The sequence below is a fragment of the Pogona vitticeps genome, chromosome 2 (assembly GCF_051106095.1).
Source record: "Pogona vitticeps strain Pit_001003342236 chromosome 2, PviZW2.1, whole genome shotgun sequence".
Classification (NCBI taxonomy): Eukaryota; Metazoa; Chordata; class Lepidosauria; order Squamata; family Agamidae; genus Pogona; species Pogona vitticeps.
In genome coordinates this window covers 57,696,292-57,711,067 of record NC_135784.1, presented here as the reverse complement: position 1 = coordinate 57,711,067, position 14,776 = coordinate 57,696,292, and the positions used below count along the sequence as shown (strand labels likewise).

General features: G+C 42.0%; 1 protein-coding gene across 4 annotated transcripts in view; it reads left to right on the top strand.

Moving 5' to 3' along the window:
* Positions 1-278: 278 nt before the first annotated feature.
* The window catches only part of NR2C2 (nuclear receptor subfamily 2 group C member 2), a 69,348-nt gene continuing 54,850 nt past the window's right edge, over positions 279-14,776 (top strand). For all 4 annotated transcript variants that reach the window (XR_013541623.1, XM_020802809.3, XM_078385235.1 and 1 more), the window contains exons 1-2: positions 279-405; positions 9,356-9,439. Coding sequence is in view for 3 of the 4 variants with exons in the window: in XM_020802809.3 (XP_020658468.2) it covers positions 9,380-9,439 (60 nt within the window). In the remaining variant the exon portion in view is untranslated. The remainder of the gene's footprint in view (positions 406-9,355; positions 9,440-14,776) is intronic.

The window sequence follows — 14,776 nt, the reverse complement described above, 5'->3', positions numbered from 1 at the left end:
CCGCCGTTTCCCCTGCTCCGGCCCCGCCTCATTAGGCGGAGGGGGTGGGGGTGGGGGAAGCGATGGAGGGCGCCGTGGCCGGCGTAACGCTAGGAAAAGGAAACGGGGGGACGCTCAGAGGCGGCGACGACAGCAGCGGCAGCGCCTGCCGAGGTCACGAACTCTGACCTTTCAACCGCCAGAAGCTCACCTTCCACCCCAAACAAACAAACAATAACAACTCTTACTGCTCCCCCCCCCTCTTCACCTCGGTGCAGAGCACCTTAACCCCCTCGGCGCCGCCATTCTCGCTTCCTTCTTGCCGGCGCGCGCGGGGGGGGGGCGGCGGCGGCGGGGCCCAATCCAGGCCCAGCTGGACCGTTACGGCGGAGCCGTCGCCTCGTTCGCTTGGCACCCAATCCTGAGGTAAATGCAGGGTTTTGTCCTTCGTCTCATTGCTAGCAAGCGGCGCGGTTCCGTTTTGTAGGAAGCATGTTTTCATGCTGCGCGGCTGAAGCGGGGCGGGGGGGCCTCGGATCGTTGAGCGTGCGGTCGGCATGTGGCTGTGTGTGAGGAGAGCACCTGGCTGGGCGGGTGTGGTGCGGTGTCTTTCCGAGGGCGGCTCCGGCCAGCCTGCCGCTAAAGTACACCAGCAGCATGCCGAGGGAGGAAGAAAGATGGAGTCTGAGCAGGCGGAGGCAGTGGCTTGAACCCGACCCTTTTACCTTTGCCACCGGGAGGGCGGAGGGGAGGGGGCGGCGGGTATTTTGCATACGGGGCAGCCCGTCGCCATCTTAGCGGACGTTTCCCCCACCGTCTTGACCGTTCAGACCTGCCGCTGTGTCCTTTCTGGGCGCCCGCGGCCGAGCCTGAGGAGGCAAGGCGCTGGGTACGAAGGGGACGTTAAAGGAGGGCGGGGAGACTAATGGCGGAGCGGCTGCACTTGGCCGCCTGCCAGCTCCGCCATCTTGTGCCTCGAGTTTCTTTTTTCCCCTCAGTCTCCCCTCTTTGGAGGCGGGACAAAAAGAATGAAGGGCGGGCGCGTTCGCCAATTGACATAGGGTTGGTGAATGGGCGGTGTCCAATGGCTAAGCTACGACGGCAGCAAAGGGTGGTTTGTTTTTTTTTGTTTTACTGAGTTCGTCCCTAGAGCTAAACTCTTTAGGATGAGTGAAAGTGTATTCATCAAATAATTTTTTTTTCTTTTTTCGCTTGAATTTCTCTCCCCCCCCCCCCGTAGGCTACAGTTATTCACGAGAAATGTTTTGTTAGGTTATCGTTATCTACTGACAGCAGAAATAACCGTCTGCGTGAATCATGTCCTTTTTCTACACTGATTTACAAAAGGATTTTTATGGAATTAATAATAAAGGAATAAGTCTGCATATATCACCTACAGCTTGAAAAAAATGATGCAAAGTATGCAAAACCTCACCATAGCTAGTGTATGAAAATAAGTTTTAAGATGTATGACAAGTAGGCAGAATACCCTTTGCATATTTAGTTACTATTGTTGACTATTATAATTTATTTCTTTTTTTCATTAATGATGGCACTTGCTGGCTTTCATTGCCTGACATAAACAGTAGTTGGCATTTTCAGCCATTTTATGTTCTGTCCTATCATATCACTTCCAGATTATAGTGACCGAATGACGGACAAAAAATCCTGTTATTACCAGGGGATGTTTTATTTTTTCATGTACAATAATTTACTTTTACTCAAATACAGTCATGTCATCTTCTGGTTGCTACACAATGGTGGAGGGCATTGTTATTACCAGGATCTTGCAAACAAAAGGCTGGGGTTCCTTTAGCTAGTCTACCTATCCTATGTTAGGCTTCCCTCCTTTTTTTACTGCCTTCAGCTTATATTGGCATTATTATTTTCTATTGAGTCTTGTCATATGACACATCTGTAGTATGATAGCCTCTGTGTGATCATTTGAACTTCTGAGAGTTCAGACTCGATGTGACACAGTGGTTAAATTGCAGTATTGCAGCCAAGACTCTGCTCATGACCTGAGTTGAATTCTGATGAATTCAGGTAGCCCTCTCAAGGCTGACCCAGCCTTCCATCGTAATGAGATTGGTAAATGGAGTAACCACTCACTGGGTGGGGGCAATGTGTAGCCTCCATAACCTGTTCACCCGAAAATAAGACCTAACCTGAAGATAAGCCCTAGTCTGATTTTTCAGGATGCTCAGAATATAAGCCCTACCCCCAAAATAAGCTCCAGTTAAGTGAAACCCTGCCCTCCACCTTTGTGTAGCAACCAGAAGATGACATGACTGTATTTGAGTAAATGTAAATTATTGTACATGAAAAAAAAAAAAACATCCCCTGAAAATAAGTCCTGTGGCCTTTTTGGAGCAAAAAAAATAATATCAGACCATGTCTTATTTTTGGGGAAACACGGTAATTAAATTGTAAACCACCCAGAGAGTCTAAGTGGTATGGAGCTGGTATATAAGCAGCACACTTTGCTTTGGATGTAATCTAGAACAGGGGTCGTCAACCCCTGGGTCTGTGGTCTGGTGCTGGTCCGTGGGCTTGCTGGAACTGGGCCGTGGATACAGATCTCTCCCCGCACGCATGCACGGCAAGCGTGTCATGCTCTAGCAGCGGGGGTGTCATACCCACGGTGGGTGTGTTACGCTCGCACGGGGGCATGTCACGCTCTGCAGGGGGAGTGTTGTGCTCACACTGAGGGTGTCAAGCATGCACGCGAGCACGACACACCCTCTGTGCTCGCACGGGGGTGCCCCTGCCCTCCACGCATGGAGCTCATTCCCCCCAGCCGGTCTGCGGCCCCAAAAAGGTTGGGGACCACTGAGCTAAAATGCATTTTTTGTCTTTCTACCAGTCTGTAGTATCTATAAAGTTCTCAATTTAGTATTTTTTTTCCTGTCACCTTTCTTCATTCTGCAGTTTCACATCTTGTAATGTAGTAGTAGTTAGGAATACCATAGTGTGGATGATCTTGGCCTTGATCACCAGTGACTCATCCTAACACTTTGAGGATCAATCAATCAATACTATATTACGGTCAAAGACCAGTAAAACCAAATCAATATAAAATAGATACATATAATTATAGCTTGGTAAAATCAGTTAGGGTAATAAAATTCCATTAAAACATGATAAAACAACCCTTCTTTCCAGTTAATAACATCATGTATCCTTAATATATATAAAACCTCAGCCAGTGTTATATTTAAAACATGTCCATCTAAAATCACCTACCCAAACATTTGATTACGAATAACCATTGCTGCTGCACAGAATTTGGCCACTTGTCTCGTAATATAAGGGGTATTGTCAGAGAGTAACAGCTGGACATAATCCTCTGATCTCCCGGGAGATTTACAAATAATAGATGATAAAAGCTCCATTCGAAGATCCCGATAGAAAGTACAGAAAAGGAGAACATGACCAACTGATTCAACTTTCTCACTGTTACAAGGGCAGAGACAATCTGATGTAGACAAACCTCGAAATTTTCCCTCCAAAAGCTTAGAAGGAAATACATTGAACCTAGCTAGCGTAAAAGCCCTTATGGCTTTAGGTGACATAGTGCTGGCTAAATACGAGGAGGTGATAAAAGCAGATTTCTTTAGAAAATTATATTTCCCTAACTGGCCAACATGATCCTGTAGTTCAATGTCCCAAACCCTTAACTTCACTGCTTTGATGGCATCCTTGAGACCCATTGCTATAAGTATACTGGGAGAAAAGCCAATTTTCAATAACTCTTCATTTATATGCCTCTTCCACTCTGACTGAAAGGAATCTAGTAGGATCAGTGGGACCAAGCCTTCTAATGCAAAAATCAGTTTAAGCCAGTAGATCCCATGTTTCAGCGTAAGAGCCCCACAATTAAATTTTTGTCCTGGAATATTGCGGGCTGGCAGATGAAGGCTTCGGATCCTCCCTTCATTGAATATATCAGTAACTTCGATATTATTCTGCTACAAGGAACGTGGTCTTTGAAAGAGCCAATGTTAAATGGATATGTGGCATATTCTATTAATGCCTCGCCCAGTGATAGAGGTGGTCGACCCAAGGGTGGTATGGTCACTCTCTTATCAACAAAGTTACAGGTAACAGTGGTGGCATGGGATTTTTCCAACAGGATAGCTTCTGCCTTGACACTGAAGATTGCTACTTGTTTGTTACTACTTATCAATGTTCATACTCCTCCGCAACAATCTCATGTGATGACAGATGACTTGTGGGTTAACCTAGAGCAGTGGTTCTTAACCTTTGTTACTCGGATGTTTTTGAACTGCAACTCCCAGAAACCCCAGCCAGCACAGTTGATGGTGAAGGCTTCTGGGAGTTGCAGTCCAAAACTCCTGAGTAACCCAAGGTTAAGAACCAATGACCTAGAGTACTACATTGATCATTTAACACAATTGTATCCTGATGCTGCTATAATAGTTGCTGGAGATTGCAATGCCAGGATAGGGACAAATGATGAGACATTTTCTGCACGGTTCAATGTGACCTTCCCACAACCTATTCTTCATAAAAATTTTAACCACGGGCAATTTAAAGATTGTGGCATATACGCTTACTGTATATGATTAATAATTTTGGTCTATCCCTTTTAAATGGGTGCATAACTGGAGATAGACCTGGTGAATTTACCTTTACCTCTTCAGCAGGTGCTTCCACAATAGATTATGTTTTAATCTCTAGGGACTTGATGGATCGAATACATGATTTTAACGTCGTATATCGTGCAGAAAGTGACCATCTACCTTTGGTTTTAAAGATCTATTTTAATAATTTTAATGTGTTTGCGGACCTTGCTCCTATAACACCCATTGCAGCCGACACAAGAGGGGCCCGCATTAAGTGGTCAGAAGAATTGGATGCATCTATGAGACAGCTGCTGTTTTCAGAGCCTTATTTATATTTCAGTAATTTAATTACTTCTCTTAGTTCAGTGGAACCAGTCTTAGAGGCCTATAAACACATGGTATAATCTTTACAAACTCATCTAACTTGTAAAAAGACATGCAAATTGACTACTAGTTCTCTCCATACAAAGCCCTGGTTTGATTCAGAGTGCAAAGCAGATAAACATGAGTTACTGGTCACCTATAGGGCCTACAGAGAACAGAACCTGGCTAGAATTCCAACAGATTGGTTTACGCTTAAGAAGAAGTACAAGGCTCTAAAAGTAAAAAGCTTCAAGCACAGAGGGAAACCTGGCAATGTTTGATAACTGCTTCCAATTTGAAGGACTCAGCCTCCTTCTGGAAGATAGTAACAAAGGGAACGCTAACTTATACTCCCAAACAAGATTTCTATATACAGTATTGCCTAGTATACGGGAGGAACATTTTCGAAGTATTTACACAGTCCATTCAGCTAGTACCTTAATTTCTCAGAATGAGCTTGATCATATACCTGAATGGCCTCCAGTTGCTCCAAGGGAAATCTTAATGCTAATTAAGCAACTTAAACCAGGCAAGGCTCCCGGAACCGACTATATCCCACTTGACTTTATAATGTCCAACTCTGACTGTTGGGCTCCTGTACTAGCCTCTTTATTCACTTTGAGGATCTTTTCAAGTTTCTTCAGTCTTCTGATTTCTTGGCTGCAGTCTCCTTTTTGATTGATGATTGCACCAAGGTACAAAAAAACCTTTAAGTTTTTTTAAATCTTTAAGGAAATCATTTATTTCCTTCTTTACACTGATGTCATATAATTTATATGTAGCTATTCTTGTCTTATTATTTATATATATTATCTTAATCTTGAGTATAATCAGGGTGTATAAAAAGCAGTGATTTTTAAATGTTTTTTTTAAATTTTAAATCCTCAAAAATCTATTTTTAAAATTTTTAATCCTGATTTAAATTGTGATTTAAATAAATTTGATTTAAATCAAAACCACCTGGGGTGCAATTTTGTTTTTATACTTCCTTTTTGTACTTTTCTTTATTGTCATGTCTAGTTGTCACAATTTTCTGCCAGTAGTGTGGTATCATCTGCATATAAATTTTGCTCCTCCTTCATGTATATTTAATAAAGTTTTCTGTACGTTATGTTGTACATAGAGATTGAACAGATGTTGTTTTTAAGCATCAGACCATTATTGACTTACGGCAACCTTAAGGATTAGTGACCTCAAAGTCCTGTCCAGGTCATGACACTTATTCCATGATGCTCAATACTGTAATGAATTATTAGTGACCTATTCATTTGTTAGACAAGAAAACATGCTCCTTTGTTACTGTTATGTGCTATCAAATTGCTTCCATCTTGCAGATACCTTATAAATTAATGAACTTCAAAGTCTTATCAAAAATAATGTTCAGATCTTGCAAATTAGAACTGTGGCTTCCTTCATGAAGTAAATCTAGTCCATTTTGGCCATCTTCTCTTCTTACTGCCTTCCACTTTTCCTAGCATTATTTCCAGTGAGCCATGGTATGTTCAAAATATGACAGGCTCATTTTAGCTTTTAGTTGGAGTTCAGAATTGATTTGATATAGGACCTACTTGTTTTCCTTTCCGGTTGTCCATGGGGTCTATAAAGCTTTCTTCCAACACCACATCTCAGATGAATCAATCACGACCAGAGTGGTCAATATGACCAGATAGGCAGGGTATAAATGGAATGAATGAATGAATGAATGAATGAATGAATGAATAAATAAATAAATAAATAAATAAATAAATAAATAAATAAATAAATAAATATAAATTTTCATGTCAGCTTTTTTCACTGTCTGTCTTTCACATCCTTTCTTCATTGTCCAGACTCACATAGAGAGGTAAAGCATGTGCTTGTCTGATTTCTTTGCCAAATTGAAACCCTTGTAATTCTTCATATTGGGTCCTTGTCCACAATACAGATTATATATAAAGACATCAAACTACTGTGGCATACTCATTTCTTTTAGAATGACTAATAACATTTTGTGATTCACACTGTCAGGTGCTATACTAGAGTACAGTATGAAGTAATTTTCTTCTGACATTTTTTGGTACATGTTTGCACATAGTGCAACATATCTTTAACAACAACAACAACAACCTTTATTGGCATAAAGAAAAGAACAGATTAAAACATACAGTTAAGTAAATAATTAAAATAGTAAGGAGGGGGGGAATGAGACCACAGATGCTTAGGGGAGTCAAGTTAGTTTTTTGAGGACTGGGAAGTGAGAACCTGTGCAAGGAACTCAGCTACTAAAATCGTTGTTTCTTGAGAGAAATCATGAAGGAGAAAGCCTGTCAGAAACTGTGGGGGACCCGGAAAGTCTGAAATGATTGGTCCTAGAGTACGGTCTCGGAGATCTCTTAGCTCTGGACAATGACATAGAATATGCGTAACTGAATCAGGTTCTAAACCACAGAGGTTACAAGTTCTTTCTTCGAAGGGTATTCTGGCATACCGTCCCTTGAGAACTTCGGAAGGGAAGATATTCAACCGCGCTAACATAAAAGCCCTCCTGGTTAGAGGGTTCAGCAGGGACTGCATATAAAGGTTTCCGGAGCCAAAGGTGGGGAAGATACCGAAGTAAATTGGGGAGCATGTTTGATTAATACTGGAAACTAGATAAACATATCTTTGCACTATGATCTCTAAAGCCTTTTCCTTTTTCAGAATCCAGATTGAATATGTGGCATTTCTCTCTCAATATAAGTCTTTATTATAAAACCGAGAGGATCACTTTGTTTGCAAGAGTAGTTAATGTGATAGCCTGATAATACTGTAGTCTTTGGCATCTCACAAAGACTGCAGTTGTCTTTATAGGTGTCTTTATACATATCTCTGCACTGACACCTTTATAGGTGTCATCATAGTGCAAAAATATGTTGGCTTCTGGGATGTACCAAAAATGTCAGAAGAAAATTGTTTCATACTGTACTCTTACAGTATAGCACAGTCAGGTACTATACTGTAGAGTACAGTATGAAACAATTTTCTTCTGACATTTTGGTACATTCCAGAAGCCAACATATCTTTGCACTATGACCTCTAAAGCCTTTTCCTTTTTCAGAATCCAGATTGCATATCTGGCATTTCTCTCTCAATATAAGTCTTTATTATAAAACCTAGAGGATCACTTTGTCTGCAAGAGTAGTTAATGTGATAGCCTGATAATACTGCAGTCTTTGGCATCTCATTTGTTTGAGTCTGAAACTAAAACCTACCTTTTGTTTTATTCTTTCTTGCTCTTTTATTTTTCTCCCCACAGTGGTTATTGTAATAGTTCTCTTTAAGTGCAGTTGCGTGATCCGCTTATAAAATGGCTGATGCAAAGGCTGAATTGAATTGGTTCAGCCCTTTTTGCTCCCAAGCACCTGTTGGTTGGATATAATCCTCCCTTCTCAAACAATGGATTGGCAGGTGATCTGCATGCCCACCCCCACCCACCCCTGGCCCCATATATTTTGTTTTTGAAACTGTGAGTTTCTATTTAGCCATGGAACAGGGCAACACAAAACCCTGGTGGGCCTCCATCAAAGAACTGGGATTCAAACAACTTCCTGCGATGTAGTTTGAAAACTCCTCTGCCAGTGCACTGCTTGAAACTGTCCACATCACAAATATATACATCTGTATAGCAGACCCGGGCATATTGCGGCCCGAGGACCACATATGGCCTGTGAGCTGCTCCTGTCCAGCCCGCCGGTCGTCGCTCCAAGCCCAAGACAGACTGGATTTCTCTCACTGAACAAGTTGAACATCAAAACCATTTATAGCTTTTTGTCTAAAGTTGATCTGTTGCTTATCTTTTATTTTTAAGTAAAATTGGTTCACCCCCGAACACAGTTCAGATTTTTCATGTGGCCCCCCATAGAAATTAATTGCCCACCCCTGCTGTATAGTGTCATTTGTTATTTTGAGTTTTGGGAAGCTCACAACGTAAGGTGTTGCTGCCATCTCTCCTGCCATATTTGAGTGCCAGAAATGTAGAACTAATCTCTCCATTCCTCTCTGAGAGCTTTGTATGTGCTGTGCACAGAACAGGGGCTCTTGCTTGGCATAATATGTACATACCTAAACATTGTATAGAAAACTCTGGAGAGAGAAGAGCAATCTTATATTGCGCTCTGCCACAAACATACTGTAGGTAACAGAAACTGAGTCCTACTTCTTTTTGTCAATATGGTGACTGATGTGCAGAATCTCATACATGTTGTACAAATATTTTTTTTTACTAACAAATAAACCAATTATTTGATTGTAACAAATCTATACTATTTTCTAATAAAATGCTTAAAATAATGTTTTGTTTTGACATAGAGCTACCTTATATATTTAATTGCTCTTGATATTAAAAATGTTAAAAGGTCTAGTTATTTTGTGTGCCTGATAAAAGTTATTGGCATCTCTCCAATTAGGTTTTCTAATGATCGTCTTTTACCATGGCAACCAATATGGAGGTGCTGGCTCAGCAGATAGTGGAGACACAGCAGGTGGCTGAGGTGAGTGATGGTTTGTACTATAGTATATCTTACTAGCGTTTTTGTAAAAGAAGTGTAATTATGCTTATTGTTTATAACAGAGGTCGTCAACCCCCAGTCCACGGCCCGGTGCCAGTCTGTGGCTTGAGCCGGTCCGAGCTGCAGAGACAGACCTCCCGCCCCGCCCCCGGATGCACTGCCCTCCCACAGCTGCTTTGCGCACATGTGTGCATGCCAGTACAGGCGTGAGCTCTCCCTCACCCCTTTAAGCATGCGCCCACGCGAAGGGGTGGGCGAGCACTTACACCAGTCCTGGTGCACACTTTCCCACTGTTTTACGCATGCGCTCAAGAGCTTGTGAGTGTGGGGAGGTGCCACAATTAATTCTTCAAACATGCCCCACACCTTGTATAATAGTAGCAGATCTTTGTAACCCTTTGATTAAGTGATCTAGATGTGACCAGTTAGGCATGTGCAGTGGAGCTTCTGATTTTCTCCTACCAGAATTTTTTTTCTTTTTGGTTACAGACCTATTTGGCTGACCACTGAAAGATCCAAATGAACTGTAATGTCAAAATGTCCCAAGTTATAAAAAGTGTGGCCACTCAATACAATTTTTTAAAATAAACTATACCTAGTGTAACTGCCTGCAGATGGGAAAAATAACCCTGAACAACACAAACAGGGTAAATATGGAGCAGTAAGAAAATATAGAGTATTCATATACAGTGCTCATTTCCTTCTAGCTTCAACATCTCTCTGAAACAGATTAGTCTTATCTTGTTTTTTCTGAAAGAGACACACATATCTTTATATGTGGGGTGTCCAGCACTGTAGGAGCCACCAATGACAAGCCCTTATTCATGAGAGCCACCAGTCCAGTCACTGAGAAGAGATAGTGGGAACTTGAATGATGACCCAAGCAGATTTGTATGGAGTTTTATGGTATTTTCTCACCAAGCCTTATCCAGAATAATGGCTGTGTTATGTCCATTGTTATCTTCTGGCCACTCTAAGACTGTCCCCATGTGACGGGGTTCTTTGAAAGTTCTTGACAGTTCCAAACATTGGGCGGGAAAATAAAACGCTGGCTCATTCAAATTATTAATGATTTTATTAAACTTGGAATCAGGTGAATCAACTACAAATTCAGTACGGTATAAACAGTTCAATTCTTGCAACTGTCCTTTAAACTCTGGGGATACTCCGTAATTAGCACTATCCTTCAGTATTGGAGAGCCGGACCAAAATACTCCTTGCCGGTCGGTTTCCTCATAGGTGCGCTCCAGGCTGCGCATATCGTGCCACAACACGGGTGGTGGACCCAATCTCCCTTGGGTGGTGGTTTGTTGTGAGTAGAATCTGGCCGTACCGTCATCTTCCAACGACCCTGACCTCTCGGAAATACGACCACTGTCCATTCTGAGGTCTCCGTGATAGTCACCTCCTCCTTCCCTTTCACCAGATCAGGCAAGAGTCCTCCCACCTTCAGGTTGGGGAAGTCCTTTAGTAAATCTCTTACATGCTCGCCTTCTTTCTCCTATTTCTTCTTCTATTGGGACCCAAAAAACCTGCTCTAATCTTGTCCCTTTTATCTCCTCCTCCCATTCTGTGATTTCTAACTCCTTCCCCTTTCCTTTCCCTTCCTCCAATAAGCAGATCTCTGTTTTAACCCTTTCTTCATTAATTCTCTCCCCGTCTATTTTTTTCTCATCTCTTTCCTATGTCATGACATTTCTTTCCTCTGGAGGAGACGGCACACTCTCTTTCTCCAGTTCTCCTTCACACCCCATGACACTGAATTAGGGAATTATTAATTATGAGGCTAAAGCCTTATAAAACAAATGATACATTTGTTTCATTTCTACTTATCATTAAACAAACTGCTTAAAATGACATTCATCCGTTTTTCCTTTTATACTATTCTGTAAAAGCTTCTGTTGTACAATATATTCTTTTTCTCTTTTGTTTAACAGATTTCCACATCTATTTTGTGATATTTCATTGTTGATTTGCATCGGGGCGGGCAATTAGTTTCTATACGGGGCCACATGAAAAATCTGAACTGTGTTCGGGTGTGGGTAGTAATAGGCCCCCAATTTGTGGGTAGTAATAGGCCCCCCATTGGGTGAGGCCCTGTGGTGAACAAACTAAAAGGCTGACATAGTTAACTCCCTAAACTTTTTAGGGAGTTAATTATGCAAGCATTGTAATTTGTTCACTGCAGGGGGCGGAAGACCCCCCCCGACACTGGGCTAACTCACCTGTCCTCCGTTCCCCTGCGGCCTTCCTCTCTGACTGTCTTCTATCCTGCGCAGGCGATGTGATGTGTCATCACGTCGCCTGCACAAGGATCGCTTCTGACCTCTTGAGCCTCAGGCTCTGCAGCCTGTGGCTCAAGACGAACAGTCAAAACTCGTGAAATCCCAGTGTCAGATCTCACGTGTTTTGCTTACTGCTGTGCTGGGTGACCGGAGCCGGAGATCCAGCTCACTCAGTGGCGACAGGCGGGCCTGACAAGAGTGGCGACCAGTGGCCGGACTGGAGCGGCAACCGGCGGGCAGGACAGGAGCGGCTTTTGGGCCATATGTGGCCCGCAGGCCACACATTGCCCAGGTTTGATTTACATTATAGGTAAAACACAACATAAATAGTAATTTAAAATTATTCCTATTTTTTTCTGTTGTGTCTCTGTTTCACATAAGTGCTCAGTAGTTTTCCTTTTTTCATCACGAAAATGGGCCCAAGACTTAATGAGCTGCTACTGCCTTGTTATCTGTATTTTAGTTTTGTAGCATAAGGTATCTTCACAGCGTACATTTCCAATTACAGTGGTGCCTCGCTTAAAGGGCGCCCCGTTTAACGATGAAATCGCATAGCGATTAACTTTTTGCGATCGCTTTGCGATGGTCCCTATGGGGAAAAATCGCTTTGCAATGATCGGTACCCTGTTTCGCTTACCGAAACAGCTGATTGGAAGTTCCAAAATGGCCGCCGGGTAAAAAAAAATGGCTGCCCACTGTTTTCTGGGATGGATTCCTCGCTTACCGGGCAGCAAAAAATGACCACCATATGGAGGATTTTCACTTTAAGGTGAGTCTGAAGCCCATAGGAACGCATTGAAGGGGTTTCAATGCATTCTTATGGGCTTTTTAATATTGCATAGCGACGAAATCGCTTTGCAGCGATTTTTGCTGCACCGATTATCGTCGCTATGCGAGACACCACTGTATAGTTTCAATTTTAATGCATCTCTCTTAGGCACATTTTAAAAGAACTTTTCATTTTGAGGGCAACCCCCATCAACTCAGTCTTTTGAATATTAACATAAGCATAACATAATGATGTTAGTCAAATTAAAACACCCAGTGATTGACAACTTTGCATTTTTTTTTTTGAAAATATAATGCCTGAAATCCTGTTGCTTTTTTATGCATGTGGAAGGCAAATGGTATAACATTCACTTACATGTACCTGGCAGTTAATGGATCACTGCTGCAATTGTCAGGTGCCTGTTGGTTTGACCCATCCTCGAGAATTCCAGCATGTTCCAGTGTGTTACTTGCCAGCTGGAAAGTGGCTGTTACACCATTTACATTGCATTAAAAAAATAAAAAGCAACACGATTTCAACTAATGAGAAGTATTTAATCATTGCATCTAGGACATTGATGAGCATCAGAATTGACCAGATTTATCTTTTTTTATATGTTTCTTAATTTTGTTATTTATTTTAGTACTTTCAATAATTTGAAAAAACAGTCCATTTGTGAATCATTACCAACATAATGCTCTTTAAAAGTTATGGATTATTTTTAAAAATTAAGGCACCAGTAACTTTCTAAAGTCTGCTCAGTATGTCCTTTCTGAAGCTATCTGTCTTGCCTTATTCCTTCTTGGTTGCTCTCTTGGCTGTCATATTGGAATCCTCTTCAGATATGTTTTGAGTTATTTTTTAAAATAATGTTAGTGTTTTATGTCAAATCATTCCTAAATAAAGGATCTTGGATTATACAGTGGTGTCTCACTTAGTGGTCGCTCCGGTGAGTGATGAAATCACTTAGCGATGGGGTTTTGGCCATCGGCAGAGCGATCGCTTAGCGATGGCCCCTATGGGGAAAAGCGCTTTGTGATGATCGCGGGGAAGCGATCACCGCAAAGCCCCCCATTTTCGGCCAGCTGATTGGCGGTTTCAAAATGGCTGCTGGAAAACAAAATGGCCACCCACTGTGTTGCCTCGCTTTAGAGGCACCGAAAGTTTTAATGCGTTTCTATGGGCTTTTAAAAATCACTTCGCGATCAAATCGCTTAGCGACGTTTTTCCAGAATGGATTAACGTCGCTAAGTGAGGCACCACTGTATATATCTTTTGTATAAGTGCTGAGTAATCTTTTCATCTGGAGAAATGGTACAGCTCCTCATTGTCCTTGGAGCTTCCGGACATATGAATGTAGAATTGAGAGAAAAGATTATTATGTCCCAAAGATCCTCCATCAACCTTCCCACGGATCCAGTGGGGTTGGCATTTGGAAAGTTTGTTCCTGGTACCCCGTTTCCCAAAAAATAAGACATAACCTGAAAATAAGCCCTAATATGATTTTTCAAGATGCTCGTAATATAAGGTCAACCCCAAAAATAAGCCCCAGTTAAGTGAAACCTGCCCTCCACCATTGTGCAGCAACCAGAAGAAGATGACATGACTGTATTTGAGTAAATGTAGATGGTTGTACTCACTAGAAGGACAGAACCTGAATACTTTGGCCATCTCATGAGAAGAGAAGACTCCTTGGAAAAGACCCTGATGTTAGGAAAGTGTGAAGGCAAGAGAAGAAGGAGACGACAGAGGATGAGATGGTTGGACAGTGTCATCGAAGCTACCAACATGAATTTGACCCAACTCCAGGAGGCAGTGGAAGACAGGAGGGCCTGACGTGGTCTGGTCCATGGGGTCACGAAGAGTCGGACACGACTTAACGACTAAACAACAACAACAGATGGTTGTACATGAAAAAAAATCCCCTGAAAATAAGCCCTAGTACATTTTTGGAGCAAAAATTGATATAGAAAGTGTGAAAACTCAACAGAGCAGAAAGCTGACAAGAAAACAAATTGAGTGGTTTGAAATACAGTGGTGCCTTGCTTAATGAGCACTTTGTTTAACAATGAATTCGCTTAGCGATGACTTTTTCAGAGCGTTTTTGCGCTCCATTTAACGATGGTCCCTATGGGCGATTTTCGCTTAGCGATGTTGGGACCATGCTTCAATGGGAAACCACGTTTTGCTTAGCGATGTTTTCACTTAGCGATGAATTTTTTGGAACCAATTAAAATCGTTAAGCGAGGCACCACTGTATGGTGC